General features: G+C 38.4%; 1 protein-coding gene across 1 annotated transcript in view; it reads left to right on the top strand.

The window, feature by feature from the left end:
- Positions 1-27,636, top strand: part of GALNT1 (polypeptide N-acetylgalactosaminyltransferase 1) — a 73,555-nt gene that overhangs the window by 26,483 nt on the left and 19,436 nt on the right. Inside the window, exon 4 of the mRNA XM_029922031.1 lies at positions 23,377-23,543. Coding sequence (XP_029777891.1) covers positions 23,377-23,543 — 167 coding nt within the window. The remainder of the gene's footprint in view (positions 1-23,376; positions 23,544-27,636) is intronic.

Raw genomic sequence — 27,636 nt, 5'->3', positions numbered from 1 at the left:
TCATGGATCAGTTCTAGTAGGTGTCTGGTGGAGTCTCTTGGGTTTTCCATGTAAAATATCATGTCATCTCCAAAAAGTGTAAGTTTGACTTCATCTTTGCAGATTTTGATGCCTTTTATTTCCTTTAGTCATCTCTTGATGCTAGGACTTGCACTGTGTTAAACAACAGTGGAGAGTGGATATCCTTGTCATGTTCCTAATCTCAAGGGGAAAGCTCTCAGTTTTCCCCCATTGAGGATGATATTAGCTGTGGGCTTTTCATAAATGGCTTTATGATGTTTAAATAAGTTCCTTCTATCCTGACTTTCTTGAGGGTTTTTATTAAGAAAGGATGCTATATCTTGTCAAACACTTTTGCTGGGTCTTTGTCTGGTTTGGGAATCAAAGTGATGCTGACTTCGTAGAATGAGTCCGGAAGCTTTCCTTTCATTTCTATTATTTGGAATAGCTTGAGAAGAATGAGTATTAACTCTGTTTTAAATGTCTGGTAGAATTCCCCAGGGAAGCCATCTGCCCTGGACTCTTATTAATTGGGAGATTTTTGATAACTGATTCAATTTCTTCACTAGTTATGCGTCTGTTCAGATTTTCTATCTCTTCCCATTTGAATTTTGGTAGTGCATGTGTGTTTAGGAATTTATCCATTTCTTCTAGGTTGTTCAGTTTCTAAGCATAAAATTTTTCATAGTATTCTCTGATAATTGCTTGTATTTCTGAGGGATTGGTTGTAATAGATCCATTTTCATTTGTGATTTTGTCTATTTGGGTGCTCTCTCTTTTTTTTTTGAGAAGCCTGGCTAGAGGTTTATTGATTTTATTTTTTCAGTAAACCAACTCTTGGTTTCATTGATCTGTTCAGCTCTTTTTTTGGATACTATATTGTTTATTTCTGCCCTAATCTTTATTATATCTCTTCTTCTGCTGGGTTTGTGGTGTTCTTGCTGCTCTGCTTCTAGCTCTTTTATGTGCGCTGTTAGATTTTGTATTTGTGCTTTTTCTAGTTTCTTGAAATAGGCCTGGTGTGCAATGTATTTTCCTCTTAGGACTGCCTTTGCTGCATCCTGAAGTGTTTGGATTGTTGTATTTTCATTTTCATTTGTTTCCATGTAATTTTTAATTATTTTCTCTATTTTCCTGATTGGCCCATTCATTCTTTAGTAGGGTGTTCTTTACCTCCATGTTTTTGGAGGTTTTCCAGACTTTTTCCTGTGATTGATTTCAAGTTTCATTGCATTGTGATCTGAAAGTGTGTATGGTATGATCTCAATTTCTTTTATAGTTATGGAGGGCTGCTTTATGACCCAGTATGTGATCTATCTTGGAGAATGTGCCATGCGTACTTGAGAAGAAGGTGAATTCCACAGCCTCAGGATGTAGAGTTCTAAATATATCTGTTAAATCCATCTGTTCCAATGTGTCATTCAAGTCCATTGTTTCTATAGTGATTTTCTGTCTAGTTGACCTATCCATTGCTGTAAGTGGAGTATTAAAATCCCCTGCAATTAGCATATTCTTATCAATAAGATTGTTTCTGTTTTTTATTATTTTATGTATTTGGGTGCTTCTGAATTTGGTGCATAGGTGTTTATAATTGTTAGCTCTTCCTGATGGATAGACCCTGTAATTATTATATAATGCCCTTCTTCATCTCTTGTTACTGCCTTTACTTTAAAGTCCAGTTCATCCGATGTAAGTATGGCTACTCCAGCTTTCTTTTGACGTCCAGTAGCATGATAGATATTTCTCCATCCCCTTACTTTCAATTAGAAGGTGTCCTCAGGTCTAAAATGACTCTTTTGTAGACAGCAAATAGAAGGATTTTGTTTTATATCCATTCTGCTACCTTATGTCTTTTGATTGGAGCATTTAGTCCATTTACATTCAGTGTTGTTATTGAAAACTATGGTTTTAGAGTCATTTTGTTCTCTGTAGGATTTATGCTTGTAGTGGTGTCTCTGATACTTTGTGTTCCTTGCAACATTTCCCTCATAGAGTCCCCCTTAGAATTTCTTGTAGGGCTGGTTCTTTGGTGAGGAATTCCTTCAGTTTTTGGTTTTTTTTGTTTGGGAAAGCATTTATCTCCTATTTTGAATGACAGGCTTGCTGGATAAAGGATTCTTGGCTGCATATTTTTTTCTGTGCATCACATTGAAGATTCTTACCATTCCTTTCTGGCCTGTCAAGTTTCAGGAGATAGGTCTGCAACCACCCTGGTATGTCTCCCTTTGTATGTTAGGGCCTTTTTATCCCTATGTGCTTTCAGAATTCTGTCTTTATCCTTATATTTTGCCAGTTTCACTATGATACGTTGTGCCAAACGAAGATCAATTCAAGTTATGTCTGAGGGGAGTTCTCTGTGCCTCTTGGATTTCAGTGGCTGTTTCCTTCCCCAAATTGGGGAAGGTCTCAGCTATAATTTGTTCAAGTACCCCTTTAGCCCCTTTCTTTCTCTCTTCTTATGGAATTCCTACAATACAAATATTGTTCTGCTTGATTGCATCACTCAGTTCTTGAAGACTCCTTTCATGCTCCTGGATCAATTTATTTTTTTCTCGGCTTTCTCTTTTTCTATAATTGTGTCTTCTAATTCACCTAGTTTCCTCTCTGCCTCTTCAGTCTGTGCATGGCTGCCTCCATTTTATCACGCACCTCATTTTTAACATTTTTTAATTCATCACAACTATTTTTAAAGTCCATAATCTTTGTAGCAATAGCTTCTCTGGTGTCTTCCATGCCTTTCCAACCCCAGTCCAACCTAGAATTCTGTATCTGTCCAAACTTGCAGTTAAACGCACAGGTTACAAAAAGGGAAATTTTTAGAAATACAAGGTCTCACATGGAGTAGGGCACTTATTGGGATGAGCACTGGGTGTTATATAAAAACCAACTTGACTGTGAACTATAAAAGAAAAAAAAGAAAGAAATGCAAGGTCTCATAACACTGAACTGCCACACATCCTTTTTTGGGAAGTTACTGGAGATTATGCTCCATCAAGTGAAGAGTCAAACTAAGGAAAAGAGGGATACAGGATGTAGAAGGCAGGAGATCTAATGAAATAAATGTCGTGGGCATACCTTGAGGATGGTGAAGGGAGAGCCCTGGATGAGAGTTGTGCAGGCCCCAAGGTGCCCCACCCAGATGGAAGTGACCAGAACATGCACACCAGGAGAGACTTCAAGAAGATGGGGGCTAGTACAGCTGAACGTCTCTAGAAGAGATTTAAATCTGAAAATTGACAAAGAGTTTGGGATGCAATTAAGAAGTGCATAGGAAACCATAGCAAGGAAGAAATTGTAATTCCAGGAGAAACTTTAAAAAGTCGTTCAGAGAAAGCAAGAGCAATTATTGTTTACTACATAGCACAGCTGTGAATGAGTCATAAAAGGTCACCGTTTAATATTGTGCATGTAACAGTTAAGCTGGGGACTGGGGGGGGGGGTGGGGAGGATTGGGAGTGTTTCTGTGTTCATCCAGCAGATTCATTGTAAATCTCAGGTGTTCACAAGCTATTTACTCCCCTGAACAATTTAAGAACCATTTTCTTACTAAAGAAAGCCAGACTCTTCAGAGAAGCCTGCAGTTAAAATCTGAATGATGTCTGTGTTAAAAGAGACTTGTTTATTATTGTTTTGTCAGTTACTTTGTAATTGTAATAATTTCCCTATGTACATTACCACTCTTCACACGTTTTGTTAAGCATTTATGTTTTGAACAGTGTTTAAATGCTGGGATACCTATGCTTGTGCACTGAACTTTGGGCTTGTTGAGGACTGCTCAGATTTGAAAGTCTTACTTTGCACAGGCCGCTGATACACACTCCTCCCTGCCAGACATTTAGTCCCTTAGGAAGCTGGCACAAAGTCACTGCTGCCACTGAGCACTGAGTAGGCTTTTTACACCTTGCTCCATATCTCTGCAGGTATCCTTTAAAGTTTTTTGTTTGTTTAACTTTTATTATGAGAAATTTCAAATGTATATAGAAAGAGAGTAGTATAGTGAATCCTCATGTGTTCATCACCTTGCTTCAATAATCCCTAATAGTTTTGTCTCTTAATACTCTTTTATATGTCTCCCTGCAATCTCTGTGTCCCGGTGCTTACACCTCTATGTGTTTTCTTCCCACACTGGGCCAGGACTGGTCTGTATGGCCAGTGGAACACAGAGCAAGTGATGGAGTGTCACTTTCAGGATTAGGCTATAAAATACATTGTGGTTTACAGTTTAGTTTTTTATTCTTACTTGGATCATTAGCTCTGGGATTAAGAGGCCAACTTGACAGGGGCATCCCTGTGGTAAAGCCCATGTGGTTTGTGGCCTTTTGTGAATAACCAGCTGAGTGCCCTTAGAAGCAGATTCTCCTATTCCAGGGAAAGACATATAATTTGTAAATATTTCATTATGTATCTCTGAATGATAAGGACTTAGAGAGAAAGGAAGGAAGGTAGGAAGGTCATAGTACCATTTTCATACCTAAAAAAATAATTAACAGTGACTCCTTAATAACATGAAATACCTAGGTAGTGTTCAGATTTCCCTAGGTGTGTCGTACTTTTCTTTTTTTGTAGTGTTTGCATCAGGATCCCAGTAAGATTCACACATTGCAACTGGTGCACATGTCTCTTAAGTCTCTTTTAGTCTCTCTAGGTTCCCTCTCCATCTTTTATCTCCTTGGAGTTTTGTTATTTGAAGACCAGGCTGAATGCCTTGTATTTTTCCTCAGCCTGCAATTTCTGGATTGCGTCACTACGAAGGTGTTGGTTCTTCTTCTGTTTCCTCTCTTTGCTGTGGATTGGTAGATCAAAGGGATTTTGTACCAGTATCCTCCCAGTCAACTAAATTGTGTGCTGTGGTAGGAAAGGTGTGCGATCTGGTCAGTCATATGCATCACCATTGCTCTGTGTCCCCTCAGTCTGTTTTGTTTTTTGGGGTTTTTTTTGGAACTCCCATTAGTCAGGCTTTGGGCTACTCAAATTGATTCTCTTAGTCTCTTATATTTTCGTCTTTTTGACTGTTTTCTTCTTCCAGGGAAAAATCCTAGACTATCTTTGAGCTAGTCTCTTGAATTTGTTAAATTTTTTTATTACTGAGTCGTTGTTATCTGACATTTAAAAAATAGAGGCACAAAATCTGTACCTTATCATTTTTATACCTGTAAATATTTGTGAGCTATTTAGTATAACAATAGCATTTTAGTCTTTTTAGTTTTTAATTTTTTTCAGCTTATTTATTTTGAGTGTGACAGAGAAAGAGAGTGAGCAGGGGAGTGCCAGAGAGAGAGGGAGACAGAGTCCGAAGCAGGCGCTATGCTCTGAGTGCAGAGCCCAATGTGGAGCTCAGACCCACGAACTGTGAGATGGTGACCTGATCCGAAATCAAGAGTTGGATGCTTAACCGACTGAGCCACCCAGGTGCTAGTTTTTAAAGTAAATTTAACTTTGGTTTTAAAAATAATCAGTTTCATGAGGCAGGCTGCTGTTAAAGTTCTTCAGAAAAATTGCCGGGGCTCTGCTCATGCTCTGTCTCTCAAAAATGAATAAACATTAATTGGCATCTCTCTCTCTCTCTCTCTGATTTATTTTTGATAGAGACAGAACGTGAGAGGGGGCAGGGCAGAGAGGCAGGGAGACACAGGATTTGAAGCGGGCTCCAGGCTCTGAGATGTCAGCATAGAGCCCAACAACGCGGCTTGAACTCACAAACTGTGAGATCATGACCTGAGCCAAAGTTGGTAGCTTAACTAACTGAGCCACCCAGGTGTCCCAACTAATTGGCATTTCTAAGGCTGATGGAGATTTTGTTTCACTTAGATAAAATATTGTTGTGAACATTCTAGCATAAACATACTACTTTTTTGTGCCTTTATTTTCTAATTTGGTTTCTACCTGCTTCATGAAATATGAATTTTTCTGTTATAGAAATTTAGCAAATTCCCTGATTTTTTTGGTTTTATCTTTTGCTTCAGAGACATGATAAATTGTAATTTAAAAATATACTTCAAAGTATTTGTCTTGATATTTTTTATAATGTATTTTTTATTTTGTATTTTCCATCTTCTAGGGATCTTGGAATTTTTTTTTTAAACTAGCCTTCTCTTTCCTTATTTTAACTATTTCTTAAAAATAAAATCTTCTAAACATTCAGAAATCTGTAGGAGGTAACAAACTTTTGTAGCCACCACCAGGTTTATTGAAGCTTTAGTTGCAATATTTTGTTTACATTTTGCTTTTAGCAATAAAACTTTATGACTGTGGTTGAAACCCTTTGTGTACTCCTCCTCAGTCCAGTCCACTTCTAACAGTCGTTCTAATTTTTCCATTTATACTTACTGTTCATGTTTTAAAAGTACTTCTTCATGTCTATATATAAATAATATTTAGTATACTTGTATATTTTTAACTTAACAAATGGTAGTACAGCATATGGATATGCACATATCCTTCTGCAACTTTTTAAAAATTGTTTTTATCATGCATGATTTTGAGATTTATTCATGTTAGTACATATAATTCTAGATGATTCATTATAACTGCTTTGTAGAAGTTCATTGTATGTCATAATATTATCTATTGTTCTACTTTATGTGTATATATTTTGTAGTTATAATGTCTCTGTAAACGTCCTTTTACATGTATTCTTTTCTGTAGAATAGTACTTTTCAAATTATAATTCATGACCCTTTCCTTACTAATGGATCGTGAAATCAGTCATGAATACCTGTTAGCATTTTAATTAGTGAAATAGAAGACATCAGAGTATGTTTCATGTAGTAACATTTTTCATTAATCATTGTTTCAGGATGTGTGCACTAGATTAACATAAAATATATTTGTTACTGTGGGTTATGGTCAGAAGTGTTTGACAGTAGAAGGGAAATTATTGTGCTGAGAGATATGTGCTCTTTTATTTCACTCAATTAAAAAAAAAACTCCTCCCACACTGGTTTCACCAGTTTACATTTTCCAGCTACAGAGAATAAGAGACTTCCTTTCTGTGCATATTCATGCAGAGGATAATGGTGGCAGGGACTGGGCTAGCACCAGTGAAGGAGCTTAAAAATTTTGATCGCATCTTTAAGATGGTAACTGTCCGAATGCTGATGGGTTGGGGATAGAGTAAAAGAAAAGGAGGAATAAAGATTTAGGTTTGAGCAGCCATCTCAGTTGCGGAGATACTTGCCAAGGTAGAGGGAGAAGTAGAAATGTGGGGTTGGTTGAGATGACAGTCAGGGTGGATGAGATGAGAAAGAGGTGAGGTTAGGTGACTGCTGTTTCAGCTTTTGAGGAGTGAGAAGAGGAGGAAGACCTAGCAAAAGTAAGAAAACATGAGGTATCAGGGGAAGGGCATATGGAAGTCAAGCCGATGTTTGAAGGAGTAAGTGGTCGACTGTGTTCAGTGCTCCTGGGATTTGAGGAGGAGGTCTGTAAATGGGCCAGTGGATTTCAGCATATGGAGGCTACTGGAACTTAGACAACATTGTTTTTGTGGAGTGATAGCAAAGAATGAGGAAGACTTCCAGTTTCTGTAATGGCAGCCTCAGCGATTTGTATCACCTCTTCAGTTGAGGACAAGGAGAAAGCTAGGGGGAAAATATATATAAATATGTTTATATTTATATAAATATGTATATAAATCCTTTGCTTGAAAGCATCCAGACATTAGAAGGCAGTGAAGAATTATGGAGCCAAGGGGCATCTGGGTGGCTCAGTCAGTTAAGCGTCCAACTTCAGCTCAGGTCATGATCTTCATGATTTGTGAGTTTGAGCCCCATGTTGGGCTCTGTGCTGACAGCTCAGCCCTGGGAGCCTGCTTTAGATTCTGTGTCTGCTTCTCTCGCTGGCCCTCTCACTTAAAGATAAATAAACATTATTTTTAAAAAAAATTATGGAGCGAAGACAGGGGAGTAGATGAAAACTCAAAGAAACAAGCCTGGAACTTTTACATGGGGGCCTCTACTGATTCCAGAAGATGTATACTGAAAAACTAAATCATGCTTTAGATTGCCTTTTGGTGCTGGTACATAAAACCTGGAGTGCAGAGCCTAATGTATGTCTGTGTGTGCACATGCACCATGCACATGTGTGTGGTAAGGGGAGAGTCAGAAAGCTCTTCCTGCATCCTTTAGTTTTAGATGCCTAGAAATAATGATGAAATTCAAGTAGATCAGCTCTGGCGGTGACAGAAACCCAAGTATAAATCATCTTAATTAACCCAGGAAATTGAATTAAAATGATTAAAGTTTACTGGTGCATCTGGCTTCCCCTAGATTAAAATGTAAATCCTCTCTGTAGAAAGCTATTTGGCCAGTAAATTTTTATTTTTATTTTTTTAAGTTTATTTACTTTTGAGAGAGAGGGAGTACAAGTGAGGGAGGAGCAGAGAGAGAGAGAGAGAGAGAGAGAGAGAGAGCGAGAGAGAGAGAAACCCATGCAGGCTCTGCAGTGTCAGCTCAGAGCCTGACGTAGGGCTTGAACCCATGAACCATGAGATCGTGACCTGAGCCAAAGTCAGCCAACTAAGCCACCCCAGTCCCCCAGGCCAGTAAATTTTTAAATGGTATTTCATGTCCAGTGTCTGGCTTACACTAGATACCTGAGGAAGCAAGGCAACATGAAAGAAAACAAACAAACAAAAAAACAATAGACAATGGAAATAGACCCAGGTAGGGGAGTTAACAGGCACAGACTTTAAAATGATTGTATATAATATTAATGTGTTTGAGGAGATTTTAAAACAAGATTGAGAATTTCAGCAGAGAATTAAAATTTATTAGAAAATAGCTAAGTGGAAATTTTAGAATTGGGAAAGTACAGTAGTAAAACATAAAAACATAATGGATGGGTTTAGCAGCAGCAGATGAGATAGAGCTAAAGAGAAACTTAGTGAACTGAATTATAGATCAGAAGTAAATATCTAGAGTGAAGGATGGAGAATAGAAAATAACAGATAGTAAGAAGTATAGGAGATAGAACAAGAAGTGTAGAATTGTTAATAAATTGTAGTCAAAGAATAGAGAAGCAGCATTCGAAAGTATGATGGCTAAGAATTTTCTAAAACTGATATTAAAACACTAAGGCACAATATCAGTAAGTTTGATGAAGCTTCACCAGGATACCTGCTACATCATACTATCTCAAACCAGAGCTAGAGAAAAGAACTGTAAAAACAAGCAAGGGGGGACGGGGGAGGTAAAGATTACCTTCAAAGATGCAACAGTCAGTGTCACAGCTGACCCCTCTGCTAATTTCTCAAGAGAAAAAATAAGGAAGCCAAAAGATGATAACATGGTGTCTTTTATAGTCCGAGAGGTAAATTTAAGCCCAAAATTCTGTACTCAGCCAAGATACCAAGTGTCTTTCAAAAATAAAAACCTTTAAGATAAACAAAACTGAGATAATTCAATATCCTAAAAAACAGTAAAGAGTATTCTCTAAGCAAAAAAAAAAAAAAAAAAAAAAAAAAATCTCAAAAAAAAAAAAAAAAAAAAAAAAAAAAAAAATCCTACTGGAATGATCAGGTATAAAAATGAAGGAAGAGCAGTGGAAGTAGTAAATATGTAGATGAATTAATGTCAGCATATAAAACAACAGTGTCGTACAGCATAAATATCTGTACAATTAAAAGAGAGAACAAAGCATTTTCTCTGGGTGGGGATAAATATAGTTAGATGTTTATAATGGTTTTTTGGGAGAGGTGTGTGTGTGTGGTCAAGTCATGGGTAAAAATTCCAGTTAATATTAGATTTTAATAAATAAGTCAAGGTTGTGTGTTGCAGTTTTTAAGGTTACTACCAGGAGAAGGTAAATGTTAGTAGAGTGGAAAACGTGGAAATTTTAAAAATTTAAATTCAGGGGCGCCTGGCTGGCTCAGCTGGTAGAGTATGTGACTCTTTTTCTTGTGGTCCTGAGTTCAAGCCCCAAGGTGGTGTAGAGCCCACTTAAAAAAAAATTCAAAAGAAGGAAAGAAAGGAGAAAAAAGTGCAATTAATTTTCATTTATGTAAGATCATAGATTGAAACTCAAATATGTAGTTAAATTTATTGAAGTTTTTGTAAAGATTTTAGATTAAGAAAAATGACAGCTATATATATTATTATAAGAGGCAGACATAAAAAGAAAAAAAGAATATAGGAACATGTAGGATAAAAAATAGAACAGAATATACTTGATCTATATTACTGTCAGGTAAATAGAGGAGACTACAAGGCAAAAAACTGTAACTGAATTAAGAAGAAAATATTTTATTCTAGTTGACAATGCAAATACTGAGTATCAGAACTTGTGGATACAGCTAATTCCATACGCAGATTAAAAATATATTTAAATGCATATGATTATTATTATAAGAAATGCATATGTTTATTATTTATTATTGTATAATATTTATTATAAGAAATTAGAAAAAGGACAGCAAATTAAACAAAATAAATGGAAGAGTAGACTCTAAAGTTAATTAAAAAAATATATTTATACAGTCTAGAGGAACAACAAAGCCAAAAGTTGGTTCTTTGAAAAAACTAATAAAATTGACCAGTCAAGAAAATAAGAGGAGGGACAAATAATCCAAATAAGGTTTGAAAAAGGTAACATTACCATAAATGCTGACCTCAAAAGATACTCTGTTATAAAGAGAACTTAATACAACAGAATATAAACACAGAGTATAGTCAATAAAGCCAAACATTAGTTATTTGAAAAGAGTAACAAAATCGAAGAACCCTTTCCTTTTTTTTAATTTAAAAATATTTGTTTATTTTGAGAGAAAGAGATCATGCGCGAGCAGAAGAAGGACAGAGAGGGAAGGAAGGAATCCCAAGCAAAATCTGCACCGTGAGCTCAGAGCCCAGCATGAGGCTCAATCTCAACAACCATGACATGAGCCAAAATCAAGAGTAGGACGCTTAGCCAACTGAGTCACCCAGGTGCCCCTCAAAAACCCTTTCCTAATTGCAGCTATCATGAATGAAAGAGAGGACAATTACCATATATCCTGCAGACATTTAAAAAATTGTAAGTAGATAATATAAACACTCAGATGCCCTAAGATCAGCATAATTTTGATATGAAAATCTGACAGGGACTCAATGAAAAAGGAATATTACAGGCCAGTCTCCTTGATAAACATAGATATAAGATTCTAAATAAAATGTTAATTAGCTGAATCCAGCAGTATAAAGTTAATAATACACTAAAACCAAATTGGCTTATGCCAACATACGAAGTTGATTTAAAATTTGAAAATCATTTAAAGTCATCACATTAACAGGAATAAAGGAGGGATGTCATGTTATTTCAGGAGATCTAGAAAAAGGATTTGATAAAAGTGTGTCACTGGTTATGACAAAATTCTAGCAAACTAGGAATGAAAGGGAACTGCCTTAATCTGGAAAATTAAATGAATCAAAGCCTCTCAATAGTAATTTTGAAAGTGTTCCATTTGAGACCTGGAACATGACCCAAATGCCTATTATCACTTCTATTCAATGTTAACCTGGAGGTTTTAACCAAAATAAGTTGGGTAAGCAAAAGAAATAATAGTTACAAGTATTGGAAAAGAAGAATTAAAACCTACTATTTGTAATTGACATGGTAATATATAATGAAAATTCAGAAGAATTACACTTAAAGGATTAGAATCAATAAGAGTTTAGCAGTGTTGATTGCTTTAAGGTTGATACTTAAAAAGAAAATCAATTGTATTTCTATGTCAGTTTTCTAACAAAAGACAGTACATTTTTTAAAAATACCACTTACAGTGCAGTCAGAAAATATCAGATATCAGAAACACTCTTCAGAGAAAATTCTAAAACATTGAGAGAAATTAAAGACATAAATAATGGAGAAATGCTTGTGTTTGTGGGTGGACAGTTCAATATTATAAAAATGTTGGTTTTCTCCACATTGATTTACAGATTCAGTGCATTTCTAGTCACCACATTTGTGTGTGTGTGTGTGTGTGTGTGTGTGTGTGTGTGTGTGTGTGTAATTTGACAGATTGGTTCTCAAATGTACCTGAAGTGCAAAGACCCAGATGAACCAGACATTTTTGTAGAAGAGTAAGGTTGGAGAGTTTGCAGTTACCGTTACCACAATTACTCAGATAAGTGTAGTAGTTAAGGAAGTGTGGTATTTTTGGAAGGGTAGACAGATTGGTGAAACAAGATGGAGTTTAAAACCAGTCCCATACTATGTGAACACTTGGTTTAGGACAAAAATGGTACTGCATAGTAGTAGAAGGATGATTTTCTAAAGAAAAAAGTGCTGGGTCAACCTGATAATAATTTAAGGACAAAACTGAAACTTCCTCTCACACTGTACAGAAAATCATTTTCATATGTATTTCAGATATAAATGTGAAGGCAAAGCAATGAAGCTTCTAGCAGATCACGTAGAATATTACTGTGGTCTTGAGAGTGGGGAAAGTTTCTTAAACAAGGCATAAAAAACCCAAAGATTCAGGGAACTTTCGATCAATGGAACTGCATTAAATATTTCCTGTTCATGTAAAAAAAAAAGTGAAAAGAAAAATACATTGAAAAAGACCAGAAGAAATTTATGATACTTAAAACCAGCAAAATGCTCAGATCTAGAATATATAAATAACTCCTACACATCAGTAAGAAAAAGATGGACAATCCAATAGAAAAGTGGATGAGAGACTTGAAGAGATAATCCAAACGACCAATAAATATACCACAAGATGCTCAACTTCATTTTTGAGATAGTGCAAGCAGGGAAGGGGCAGAGAGAGGGCAACAGAGGATCCAAAGTGGGCTCTACACTGACAGCAGCAAGCCTGATGTAGGGCTTGAACTCACGAACTACAAGATCATGACTTGAGCTGAAGTCGGATGCACAACTGACTGAACCACCCAAGGACAAAATTAACTCGACTCCAGACTGAAAGTAATCTAAGTGTGTATCAGCAGTGGAATGTGGTAGATTTCATACAATGGAATACTTTACAGCAGTAAATGAACAAAAGCTACAACATGGATGAATCTCACCCTTACACCCAGCAAGAGTCACACAAGAATATACACGGAATTATTCTGTCACTAGGAAAATCAAAAACAGGCAAGACAAAATGATGATGTTAAGTGTTAGGGCAGTGATTGATCACCTTTCGGGGAGGTAAGAGAAGGTGATAGGAACAAGAGGACCCTGTGATGTCCTGGCCATGTTTTTGTTCTTCCCCCGTCATGGTTGCGTGGATGTTTGCTGTGTGACAACTAATTCAACTCTAAATTTATGTTTTGTTCATCTGTGGACATGTGAAACAGGTTGAAGGAGGTGAGTGGGAAATGCAGGAAGAATCCTGCACAGTGCAGAGCTCCTACTTGAGGTTTGTGGTTATAAATTGAAGATGAGGTCATTTAGCATGCTCATATGTTTTCTTTAGCCATGTTCAGCAGCTCAAGTGAGACGCAAAATCAGCAAAAAGTTGGATTTAGCTACAATTGAGATATTCCAGCAAGTGAAATAAAAGATAAGGGAGATACAAGGTGGTGATAGTAATAAAGAGTCTTGGATCGAAGCAGAGTCTAGGAACTGGAAAACATGAAGAGGAGAAAAGAAAGTAAAAAGAGAGAGGTCTGGGGCATCTGGCTGGCTCAGTCGGTTAAGCCTCCTACTCTTGATTTCAGCTTGGGTCATGATCTCACATTTTGTGGGATCGAGCACTGTGTAGGGCTTTGTGCTGACAATGCAGAGCCTGCTTGGGATTCCCTCTCTCCCTCTCTTTCTGTCCCTTCCCTGCACGTGTGCGCTTGCTCGCTCGTTCACTCTCTCTCTCAAACCAAATAAACTTAGAAAAAAAGTGGGAGGGTATGGAGTGGAGACACCTGTGAAGGAAGCTAATACTCTGGGATTATTGGAGTAACTGAGTTGGAAGACCTAGAATTGGGGAGAGGGTGGGAAATGGTGACCAGAGATTGTGATACTTCAAATGGAGACGGTCAGTAATGGCAGGATCTAGGGGGATAGCCTGAAAAAGTACATGGGTGTTGTATCCTAGAGGACAGTTTCACTGGAAGAGAGCAAAAATCTGAGAAGCCAGTGTGTTGAAAAATTGGCTACATGAATGCTAAAATGACCGAAAATGTATCATTTAAAAATATTTTTGCTTTCTAATAATTGTTAAATACTCTATATCTGTGAATCATTTCAGTATAGCCTATTAGTTTTATTTATAGTATTTTCATTCTTATTTATTCCTAAGTGGTTTGTGGTTTCCATTTGATTTCTGCTTAACTCAGGATGACCTAGAAATGCATTTTCTTTTTGCCTTTTGATTTCCTCACTTTTTTGTTAGTGAATTCTAAATTAACTTTCTCATGGTCAGAGAACATGATCTGGGTACGGACATGATCTATTTCAAATATGTTGAAGCCTCCTTGGTAACCTAGAAAAGTGTTCAGTTTTTCTTAAACTGTTTCTTCTGTAGTTGAAAATAACATTGTTTGGTTGCTTGTTACTTGGAGATTTTTTTTCTGGTTTAGAGTGTGTGCTCTGTTAGATTCTGATTATGTTGTCTTTTTAAAAAAATCTCCCACTATGATTATGGATTTGACAGATTCTCTAATCATTCTTCTATTTTTCAAGGCTGCATCATTGGCTGCATTTATGGCAATTCATAATATATTGTTGTTATTTTTAAACCCAGTGTTCACTATATCTTCATTAATTTTTCTACCCTGATTTTGACATTGCTATACAACTTAATGATTTTTCAGGCCCTGTGAGGGTTAAAAGAAGTATAATGGGACTTTAACAGTTGCAAAATCATAGAAATAATAATTACCATGGGGCTTCTACATTCCTGAATCATTAGGTGTCCGTGTGGATTGATCCTCTGGTAAGCACAGTCTTGCTGAGATGAACGCTGTCCTAAGTAAATTTAATAATCTATTTCCCAAAACACTGCTGAGTCACTCAGGCAGGCCCTCAAACTAACTCTCAGGCCACATAGTGATATTCAAGCATTAGCGTTTATTCAGTATTTCTTTCATTTATAACAAGAGTGCTTGTTATGTAGGCCATCTTTTAATTACTGTTGTACATAGAGACCTAAATGAAACCACTTGTGTTTTCACTCATTTAAATGAGGGATTAATCAACTCCAGCTCCACGTTAGTATATAACTTACTCCATTGAAAAGCATCAGTCCACTGTGGTAGTGATGATACAGTTTCAAAAACCTGCCCATCTCCCCTCATCCTTTCTCAGTCTGTGTTCTCTGCCAAACAAAGCAGGAAACTAAGGAAGAGAGAGACCTAGGATATGAAAGCCAGGACATCCAGTGTGCAGAGAGCTCACAGAATCCCCACACGGGTGGCAGAGGGAGAGCCCAGATGACAGTGGTGTAGGCATGGAGGCAGCGAGCCCAGAAAATTCCAGGGGAGGTTGTTTTAAGAAGATTTCATTGATATTATTATAGTTGATGCTTCAGAACATCTTAAGAGACTATTTAAACAATCTGTAGGGAGTCTGGGTTTGAATTAGTGAAAGATACATAGAAAACTAAGAAAAGGGGAAAAGTAACCTAGGGTGAAGTGGTAGGGAATGTTGTGCAGAAAAGGGAAAGTATTCACAATATAGGAATCAGCTATAAATAGTATTTTACAAAGTCCTTATAATGAACATTAAATAACAGTGAGCCAAATTCCTAATATTACTGTTTTGAGAGACTGGAGAGTAGCAAGTGTATGTGTTAGGATGGGGATAGGACGGACATAAACCCTTATATTCTATAGTAAGTCAATATGTAATATCTAGAAATGGAAAAAAATCACCAAATCAAAATTCAGATCTAGTATTTAGAATTGTGGAGGCAAATACCAAGAGAAAGCGGTGAAAAAACTGTGTGTGATTTGCTTTATGGGAAAGGAGAAAATGGCAGAGAGGTGTGAGAACAGCTTTTAAAAACAAGCTTTACAAAGTCACTTATTCTTTAAGCAGTGTACATGGCCTTGGAGCAAAATAAAAACTAATGTTGCCCAAGTAATTTTGATCTCTACAGACATCCTACCTCCCAGGAGACTTGCTGCTCAAACTCAGACTTGCCACGGTGGCAGAAGAGGGAGAAGGGGGGAAAAAAACAAAACAGCCCACAAAAAACAGAGGGGCGACCTTTAGGACACTCCTTTCTCATTCCTCAGACTGATAGAGCTGCTCGTGAGGCTCTGCCTCAGTGCGCCGGTTGTGCACTTCCAGTTGTGGAGCTGGCTCTGAGTGCAGGCTGGCTAACGCCAGAGGACAAAAGTAGCAAACTCCCTGCTGGTTTGGTGGAATTTGAATTCTCATCCTTCCCTCGTTGATCTGCTGCTGCTGCCATTCACATTTCAGAGTCCCCTCAGGAAGCGGCTCCAGGTGTTCTGTTCGGGAGTTCCAGTGCCGTTCACTGGGAAAGACAGGGTGGGGTGACTTACTCCATCTCTCCGGTAACAAGAAAATACACCCATTTGAAGTGTACAGTTCAGTTGCATTTTCACCAAATTTGTAGTTGTGCAAGCATTACAACTTTAGAACATTTCTTTCACCCCCGAAAGATCTCTGGTGTCCAGTGGTAGTCCCTCTGCCTTCCTGCAGTCACCACAGTTACTCAGTTGTGTGGATACAGCACGTTTCATTTCCCCTATCACCAGTTGACGAACATTGGGGTTGTTTTCATTTTCTGGCTATTATGAGTATGTTGCTAAGAACATTTGTGCAGAAGACAGGAGTACAAGAATGGGTGCAGGTACCGTGTGGTTATATGTTTTCATTTTCTTGTAGATTCCTAATTGCTAGGTCATATGGTAACCTTGTTCTTAGCTAAGAAATTGTCAAACTTTTTTCCAAAGTAGCTGCACCATGAACTTTATCACCAGCAAAATATATGAGAGTTCTAGTTTCTCACATCCTCACCAACACTTCTTTTTACCTGTCTTTATTATTATAGCCATTCTACTAGGTGTGAAGTGGTATCTTATTTTGGTTTTAATTTGCATTTCTTTATGGCCAAAGGTATTGAGTTATTTTCATGTCCTTAGTGGGCATTCTTATATCTTTTTTTTTTCATGTTTGTTTATTTTGAGAGTGAGAGAGAGCATGAGCAGGGGAAGGGCAGAGAGAGAGGGAGAGAAGGAATCCCAAGCAGGCTCTGCCCTGACAATGGGGCTTGACCCCAAGAACTGTGAGATCATGACTTGAACTGAAATCAGGAGCCCGGGCACTTAACCAGCTGAGCCACCCAGTTGCCCTGGCCATTCTTATATCTTTAATGAAATTTCTCTCTAAATTTTTTGCCCATATTTTATCAAGATTGTCATCCTATTACTGAGTTACCAAGAGCCATTTATATATTCTGGATGCAAATTCTTTACCAGATATATGATTTCTAAACATTTCTCCCAGTTTGTGGTTTGTCTTCTCATCTCCTTAGTTGTACCTTTTGAGGAAGTCACATTTATTAGTTGTTTCTTTTACAAAGTATGCTTTTAGTATCATATCATACTTAATAGTACAAGACTAAAATCTTTCCCTTAAGATCAGAAACAAGGAAAGGATGTCTGCTCTCCTTCTGTTTAGCATTGTACTTGAAGGCAGGCCCGAACTCAGGCGTATGTACTGGGTGCAGAAGGAGAGCCCCAAGAGAAACCTACTCCTGCTGTTCTGAGGAATGAGAACAGGATCTCTTAAGGGTTAATGCAGAAAACTCCCTATTTTTGTCTCTTTCTCTTTCCCCTTCTCTATTATCCCAGTCCCTAGGCAGTATTGCCATGGGAACAATGGCCAGACAAGCAACTAACTCTGAGGGAGGGGAATCTCTTTGCCCAGAACACCTCTGGACTCCAGAGCATGAGTAGAATCTTCCATGCTTCTCTTTTCCAGTCTCCTGCTGCTGGGCCTGGGGCACAGACTCAGGCACAGGCAGTGCACAGCAGAGGAAGGAAACTAAAGCCTCAGTTTTCTAGCTGTGTTGGAACATTCAACATAAAAGAGGTCTGTTCTCCCCCAGGAGACGTATAGAGTGAATACAGTTCCATTCAGAATCCCAGCAAGGGATGTAAAACTTTATTTGGAAAGGCAAAGAAAATAGCAAATATAATTTTTTAAAAGAAGAATAAAGTTGGAGGAAATATAGTACCCAATTTAAAGACTTACTATAAAGCTATAGTAATCAAGACAGTGCTGTTGGCAAAGAAGCATATGTAGATTAGTGGAACAGAATAGATAGTTCAGAAATTGACCCACAGGGATAGAGCTGGTTTTTGACAAAAGTGTAAAAGCCATTCAGTAGAGGAAAGATCATCTTTTTAACAAGCAGTGTTGGAACAATTAGACATCCATACGCAAAAATGTGAATCTTAACCTTAATTTCAGGTGTTTTATGAAAATTAACTCAAATTGGGCTATAAATCTAAATCTAAAATCGAAAAGTTTAGGGGGCACCTGAGTTGGTTCGGTTGGTTTAGCATCTGACTTTGGCTCAGGTAATGATGTAGCTGTTTGTGAGTTTGAGCCCCACGTCAGGCTTGCTGCTGTCAGCACAGAGCCTGCTTGGGATCCTCTGCCCGCCCTCCCCCCTCCACCACCCCCCGTACCATCCCTTGCGCTCTCTCAAAAATTATTACACATTTTTTAAAATGTAAAATCGAAATGTTTATAATTTTTAGGGAAAATATTCAGGACCTGGCATGAGGCAGAGAGTATTGAGATCTGAAACCAAAAGCATAATTTCATAGGAGCACCTGGATGGCCTAGTTGGTTAAGCCTCTGACTCTTGATTTTGGCTCTGGTCATGATCTCATAGTTCTTGGGATCAATTCCTGCATCAGGCTGTGTGCTGACAGTATGGAACCTGCTTAAGATTCTCGCTCTCCTCTTATGTGCCCCTCCCTCTGCGCATGTTTATTTATGCACAGTCTCTCAAAATAAATAAATAAACATTAAAAAGTTTAAAAGCCAAAAAGCATAATTTCCCCCAAATAAAAAATGAATCCATTAAACTTCATCAAATTTTAAAACTTTCACTCTGATAAAAACACTGTTAAGAGAATGAAATGACAAGCTACAGACTGGAAGAAACTATTGACAAACCACACCTCCAACATAGGTCTTGTATTTAAAATATATGAAGAACTCTCAAACATTTAACCCAGTTAAAAAAATGAATGTGATAAAATGTCAGAAGATTTGATTTACCCAGATGCTCTATGGATGGCAAATGAACACACGGAAAGACATTAGCCGTTGGGAAGGGCCACTTAAAACCATAATGAGGTACCACTGTATGCCTATTTAAATGGCTCCAATAAAAAACATACAGTAATACGCAGCAATAAAATGTCACCCATAACAATATGGAAGATACACAAACAATGTTGAAGAAAAGGATTTAGACACAAAAGAACATACTTTGTATCTGTTGATCTTAAAGAGTGATCCCAGGACTTCTGGAGGTCCTTTAGATTCTTTCAGGGAGCCTGCAAAGTCAAAAAGTTTTCATAATAATTCCAAGACAATTATTGACCCCTTTTGTCTTAACTCAGCTAGTGCACAGTGGAGTGTGAGAGGCTATATGGATCAGGGTCCAGCTGGGAAACAAATCGTGCAATAATTTGAACAGAGAAAGTTTAATATAATTGTTAACTATAATGGGATTGACTGCAGGGAAGCAAAGACAATTATAAAGTATATCATGGGTATATAGTACCAAGGAATGATAAACCTTGGAAGGGAGCCCCCTCCCTAATGCTGGGGTTCAGACCTCATTGGAGAATGTGCAGTTGCTGCTCACTAGATAGAGGGACACTTACTGGTTACTCCTGGAGATACCTGGCACACGGTACCCTTCAGAGTGGGGGCTGGTAGGCAGGCCTAATATGCAGGAAATACACTTCGAAGTGCAGAGGCAGGAAACCAGAGCCAGAACTGGCAAACAGGAACCCCCCTTTTGGGGTGCAGGAAGCCAAAACTGAGAAGCCAGCCGCTGAGGTGCCTGGGAGACTCACTGAGAATCTGCCTGAGGGGGAAGGTATACCTGGGCGTCCACCACACATTCCACTGGTGGCCACAAAGTGGGAAGGAGAAGAAAAATGAAAGCGTACGGGAACCAGGAAGGGAGGCCCTTTGTTCGTGCAGTGTCCATCCAGCCCCCTCTTGGTATGTGTGCCACGCAGAGCTTCTGGGTGCCTCTTGCCAGCTGCAAAGGGGAAATGCTTACAGGAGCCAGTTACTCCACACAGTACTGCAATGGAGGGTGTATGAGGAGCAAAGAGACCATGAAGCCGTAATGGGCACACTCTGTGACAGCGACTAATCCTCTGATAGCTAGTGTGATGCATGTTTGTGCATTCTTAGGTTTTAAATTTTTCTGTTGTAGTTTATAATGTAAGTATCAATAGCTATAGCCTACATAAAAGCACTTTGGGATCATCGGTTTTTAAACACATAAAGGATTATGAGTCAAAAAGCTTGAGAACTACTGCCCTATATTATTCTCTTTTAATAAAGTTCAAGAAAAAAGAAAAGAGACAGAATTCCTCTGTAATGCTAAAGATCCAGCAGAGTGATGGCCTTGTGAAGGAGCACAAAGGAACCCGTGAGGTGTTGGTCACAGTCTGCTTCATCTGGGCACCATCTAAATAAATAGTCAATCATCTGGATGCTGGCTATTCGATGCATTCACTTGGTGGAAATTCATTCAACTACATACTTCTGATCTGTCTGCTTTTGTTTATGTATGTTATATTTCAGTAAAAAATTAAGCCTCTTTTCCCTCTCTCCTCAACCACACCCTGTTGTTAAACCTGCATGTAACTGTTTTTATAATAGCACAACCCTACACTGGGTGCTTTTCATTCCTCAGGATGAGACTCAGTTGGGACAGGGTGGAAGAAAGCTCCTTATGGGCTTCCTGCGCACCCCCAGCTGTGCATGTCCCACTCCTTGAAGGTTCTCCCACTTCTCCCTCCTCATGGGAGCAGTTTAACTAGAAGGCCAAAAGGACCTTTGGTTCTCTTTGAGAGCCTTCTGTCTAGGTTGGGGTGGGGGTTACCTGTTCTGAGATCAGTTACGTTCATTTTTTCATATTTTTCTCTATATTTCCTCTGTTGCTTTGGAAGAATATTTGTGAATTTGCTGTGTTCTCTGAATGATTAAATTTAACTGTTTGATTTAGGAAATTAATAAATTTAGGAAATTAAATTTATTAATTGGTCCAGATCCTAATATTTGTTTGGCTTTCTGATTCTTACATCCTCTTGTGACTCTCCATTTTAGTTTCTATTTCTAGTGTTCTTTTGAAGTCTTTGAAGTCTTCCTTTCCATACAATTCCAGAATTGAATTCTTTACTGTATCTTCCAAGAAATAAATCTGGCTTCTTACTTTTCTTCTGCAGAATTTGCTTTCTCAGAATTTTCTCTTCCTGTCCACTTGCTAGCCATGCATATGGCTAACAATACTGCTTATACACTGTGCATTTTGCCTAATTATTTTCTGCGTCTTGATTTTATTCATTTGTTGTTTTGGTAAGCCAACAACTTTGTAGTCACCTTGGCTGTTTTCGGTTTCCCAGTTCTCCTACAATAATGAGCAGGATTAATTTGGGAAATGAGATCATATATGACTTACTATGATTCAGTTAAATAATATTATAAAAACTTTTTCTGAACACCCTTTACTCATATACAGGCCATTCCTGATTTCAAAGTCCTGTGACAGTAGTCTGTGAGTCGGGTGTTCAGGATACATCTTTCCGTGAAAACATGAGCGTGTTGGCTTGCTCACCTATGATGTACCTGAAGCATAGTACTGAGGATATATATAATCTAGCCACCATTTATAATGTAACAGTTTTGATGGGAAGCTCTTCTCAGAAGTATTATTTGGAATGCTAAGGGCACAATATCCTTCCCATAGTCTATGCACCTGGTCATATGGGCCTCACCAATGCTGTATGGACTTGGAAGGAGCTGTAGATAGCATGGCAGGCTGTGTGGTGGCCTCCTATTGGGCCTTGGATTGAACCTAAGGTGAGGGGCATGGACTGTGGCGTGGAAATGAGGCTGTGGGCCAGTGGACAGGAGTGAGGTTATTCGTAATAGCTGACAGAGACCATACTGTGAAGGTGGACCTGGAGAGTGGTCAAGAGGATTACCAGAAGAGGGATTTAATGAAGGACAGTAGACACTATTTGTTTGACTTGTGTTGATGGGGCCCCCACAGTAAACACTCCTTCTGTTTGTTCCTCCTCCTTTCAGCCCCTATCCCTTGTCATCTCTTTTCCTTTCCAGTTTCCTTTTCTTCCAGCTGCCTGCCAGCCAGCCACCCTAGCATGGAACTTTTAGTAGGAAGTAGATCATCATGGCGACTTCAAAAGAAGGGTTTCATTGGTATTTTTTTCATTTCTTTCCCCTTCTTTTCTTTCTCCACTCGCACTGGCAGGTGATAACAGATGAGATAGGAGAGACTACACGGTTTGAGGAGCTTGTAAGAGAGCAGGAAACAAAGGTGGAAATAGAAGTCTGGAGTGATGGTTGCAGTTCGGAGATACCTACAAAAGAGTTATACATGCATTTTGTAGGAGCGCTCCTGTTCTAGACTGCATCCCTGCTGTCTGCTTGCTAACTGCTATTACGGTCCTCTGTGGTGTAGAAGTTTGATCCAGCTACCAAAACTGGAGGGAGAGGCCATGTTGTCTAACGAAGTGCTGGAAACAGATGACTAATTTGTTGGTTTTGTGTGCTGGTATTTTGGGTGTGTCTGGTCTTCTTGATTGCATTTCTAGACCTGGTCGTTAATACACAAGGTGCATATTGGTATTTCAGCTTGAAGGAAGCGGGGTCAGGTGTTTTTGTTCAGCAGAGCATGGACTTTGAAATCCTCATCATTATGTCTGCCCTCATCCCCTCTGAAATGTGGCTCCAGATACTTCTCAGAATTATTGGGAAACTTCTCTGCTGATACAAAACAGTACTCAGTAGATATTAGTTCTCTTCTTTTGTGGAAAGTATTTTTTGTTTAGATTATTAAGCTGCATAGACTCCAGTGATTCCAGTTTTTTTGTCTTACTTGGATTCTTGAGATACATTCAGTTTCATATTGATGATGTAGCCTTAGTACATTGTCCATTAAAATGAATCAACAGAAACCACTGACCAGGAAGAGGTGCCTGATTTAAAGTATACAGTTAACATCTTGAAGATAATTTAAATCTAAAACTAGAACTTTAAATAAGTACTTAAATAAACCAAAACTTACATGAACAGTTCCCAAGAGTCCCACCACTAGAGCAAACTGTCTTTATTGTTCTCTTACCCCTCCTACTCCAGATGCATTGAGTATGCTATTTTAACAGTCACTTTTTGTAAAGGCATTTGCTTTGTCTCTAGGTGTAAAACAAAGGTGTATCCAGATAATCTTCCTACAACAAGTGTGGTGATTGTTTTCCACAATGAGGCTTGGAGCACACTTCTGCGAACTGTCCATAGTGTCATTAATCGATCACCAAGACACATGCTAGAAGAAATTGTTCTAGTAGATGATGCCAGTGAAAGAGGTAAATTTTAAATTTTAATGCATAATATGCTACAGCTTTTATCATTAATGGTTAAGAAACGTCACTATCATTTTTAACCTAATAATTTTATACAGACTTCTAATTTATCCTAAAAATATTTGTGGCATTTGGGCTCAATTCACATATGCAAAAAATTACGCCCGTGTGAAAGAAACTTAAAATATTATCTTAATTAGCATTTGTTCACAATTTAATCTTGTTTTAAAAAGAAATAATGCTATACAATATAAATATTTATGCAGAACTACTGAAAAATCCTATAATTTTTTTAGAATTTTCCCTGTAGGAAGCTACAGCCGTGAGTCCATGGAGAGAGACTAGATCCTCCTTAGAGCCAGGATGGAGAAATTGCGTTCCATGTGTAGTAGGAAGTACCTCTGGCAAGGAAAATGGAGTCTTAGCTGGGCAAGCCTTAATTCTCCAGATTCTTCTTAGGTTTTCCCATTTTCTCCATTCCTAGGTTCAGGAATAATCTAATGCTGGTTATATAAAAGGCTGAGAAAGGAACTTATGAGAAAGTGGTATGTAATATGACTCTGATCTCAATAATTCTGTACAGTGACCCTCACCGAAATACCCTTCTAGGGACCTCAGAATTTTTCACAAGCTTAGAATCTCTCAAACTATCTCATGAAGTATTTGTTTGAGCAGGGTATATTAATTTAAAGTACGTTGAGCCAGTGTTGTTTATTTTGAGTCCGTCATGGAGATTTCACACCATAGAAAAGGCTCTGCTAAGTCCCATCTGTAGAGAAACCTATTTAACTCAGACATACCCAGCATTTTCCAGGCTTTTCTCCCCACTGTACTATTGAGGATCATTGGTGTCCTGTGTTCATTTCCCCAATATTCCTGTGCTCCTGTGAGAAAAATTTGGAAGGAACTTGGCCTTTCCTTGACCAGCCATAGACTTCCTGATCATTATATCAGCCTCTTCGGCTACTTCCAACTTTCTTGCCCAATATCACTGCATCTACTAAGATGGTTTATCTAAGTGTTTTACCTACTTCCATGACTGTTCTAAATATGTAAATTTAATCACAATCACTTCATGTCTTAATTATGGGGAGTAATTTGCACATTAATAACAATTTAAATCTCACCACTTTCCCAGATTATGGGAGTACAGATGAAGAATAAGGTCCTCCCTTCCCGAGTACCTTATAACTAACCTTCTTAATGTAATTAAGGAGACCGTTTATAAGCAAAGCATTTAAGTGATAGTATAATATGTAATGTAATTAATATCAACATGTGTGAGCTGTTAGAAATTAAGAATACCACAATTAAATAGTTACTGTTGACAATAGAAGTGTAAATTCTCATGTGGATAATTGTTTGCCAGGAGATAATTAATCCTTTAGGAAAATTAGTTCATTTCAGCAGCAATATATATGAACATTGATTCTGCAAGTGACTGTGTTTGTTTTACTTACATGTTGATATTTGCTAAATTAAATATTCCTCAAGGAGAGATCTTTTTCCTCAGATGAAATGAATTGTTTCTCCATTTCCTCCTTTGTATTCTCTAATATTCTGTCGAGTGGCTGAGAGGGCTGTGTGAATAGTACGTTTTTGTAGGATGTGGTCTAATCAGAGACACATGTGCCCACAACTCTAAAGTGACAAAGTCACATATACAACTTTATTTTCTGTTCCTCATGTAGGCCCTTCTTAGTCACCCAACCTGTATAAATTTGTAAAAGAAAATGTGGGCAGGGGTCTAGTTCATGGCTCCACCTGGGGCCGTTAGTCACCATGCAGGGTCCCTGACTCCTGTCCCAGAGCCCTGGGTCAGGGGCTGCTTCACCCATATGCTCTTGCCTGGAAAGCCTCAGGGGTGTAGCTCACCATTTCTGGTATTTGGGAACCACTAGGTATTGTGGTTTTTGTGGTTATAATTGTTTGTAGCTCTTCTATTCAGATTGAGAATTATCTAGGGTAATTTTCTTTGGTTCTCTTAATTAGGTGATAACTGTTAGGCCCAGGAACGAGAGCAAGTTCTGTTTTTATGTAACTCTTTTAGTCTGTCTTTTTTAATTCATGAGACATACCCATACCCAAGGCACCCTCACGTCTCCCTGGACTGCTGACACAGGCTAGCTGGTCCTGTCTCCCTGCAGACACCCTTGCCCTTCCCATCCATGCTCCACGCTGCATGCACAGTGAGCTTTTAAACTCCTGGCACTTCTGACTGAAACCGTTCCTCTGAGGACTGTGTGCCCCAGCCGCTGCCTGCATCTCTGTTCACTCCCCTACCACTCCCTGCCCACCCCATCCCCACAGCTCAGCTCAGATGTTTACTCAGAATCAAGATATATTTAGAGATGCCTTTCTTGGACTCCAGGGACCAGGTCGTGTCTCTCTGAGCATGTTTGGGAACACTAGACTCCTCCACAGCTCTCGTCAGTTTTAACTATTTATCCATCTCTTTAATGATCATCTCCCCTGCTACACTGTCTACCCCATCAGGGCTGTGTGCTCACCTCTGTTCTCGTTGCCCACAGTACTTATTACATGAACAGTCCAGAATTTAATGAGTGAAGGAAAAAATAATCTACCAGTCAGTTAATCCTCGCCCTCACTTCTTGTCTGTGCAGACTTCTAATTAGGTCGTGCAGCATGCATGGTTTGCTTATGGCCTCAGGATACCCAGTTGCACAGTTAACCTGCTGAGTTGTCAGTAGCCCCATTTATTACGTATGAAGTAGATGCTATAATTATCCCTGTTTTACTGATGAGGCTTAGCATAAACCTAGGACTTGACCTCTTAACTGCTACATACGTCATGTCTCATAACTTCACTGCTACAGGGTCTGTACTGAAGGCAGTCAGGATGAATCTTTACTTCACATCAGAAGTTATGTAATTGTCATCTCAGAAGGTTATCGTAAGACCTAGAACTGATACCATGTTCCTAATCTGAGATGACTGTTTTTCTCATTTTACACAGAAGGAAGCAGAGGTTCCTATTTAGTAAGGATTAGGAGTCAGATTTATTAGACTCTAAATTCCTTGTTTTTCTATTGCTCTTTAGAGTTCTGCCTAAGATTTCTCTGATGTTGATGTAAGCAATGAACCTTCCCCTGACGCTCTCTGACAGCCTCATACCCCCTGACGGAGAGATGCCTGGGGACCCATTCATAAGCTAATAGCTATAAAGATAGTCTAATAAACAAGATTCTCATTTATTTTTAGATGACATAGAAGCTTCAAGCCATAATCACTCACTTAGCCCTCTGTGATTTCATTTTTGTAGAATTAGACTTAAATAAGTAGTTCCTATTCCCCCACCCAGCCCCAGGCCCATAATTCCATATCATCTGTTAGAAGGACCTCTATTTCTTAGCCTTATTGCATGAAGGCCACAAAAATGCTAAGAAAATTTGTGGGATAGCAACTTTTTTGAGCTGCCAGACCAGAGAATCATGCATTTTTCATTTTATTTATAGATAGGACAGAGTATTTTAGCTTTCAAAGACGTGGGACTTGGGAATTAGATTGCTTTGATTCTTAAGACTTTAAGCTGTCTGATATTTTGGGGACAGTTTATTGAGAGACATCTTGTGTGTGACACACCCAACCTCAGTTGGTTGAAGCACTAGAATATATCCCACACCCTAACACATGGGAGTCCATCAAATTGGACATAAAGTAATTTAAATTTGTGTTTGCTCAGGTGATTGTACTGTCCTGAGTTGTTCTTGTTGTGGATGAGAAGATGGGCTTTGAAGTCAGGCAGACCTGGGTTTGAATCTTGGCTCCAACTTTCAACAAGCTGTGTCACTTTGTTCAGTTCATTTTATATTCTAAGCCTTGAATTTTTGTGTCTAATATATGTGTAATGACAATCTCAGAGGGTTACTGTTTTAAAGATTAAATGATATTAAATTGGTGTAAAGAGTCTGGCACTATGCTAAACAGACACAAAATGATAGCTACTACTGCCAAACCTTCCTCTTCTCTGGGACTGGTACTGCTCTCACCTTATTATTCAGCATGGAGTTCTGTCTTTCTGACCCTAAGACAGTGGTGACTCAGTAGGATTTCTACTCCCAGTATTTTACAGATA

Source organism: Suricata suricatta, chromosome 14 (genome assembly GCF_006229205.1).
Source record: "Suricata suricatta isolate VVHF042 chromosome 14, meerkat_22Aug2017_6uvM2_HiC, whole genome shotgun sequence".
NCBI lineage: Eukaryota > Metazoa > Chordata > Mammalia > Carnivora > Herpestidae > Suricata > Suricata suricatta.
Note: the sequence above shows the minus strand (reverse complement) of the source record. Positions and strands in the feature narration are given on the sequence as shown.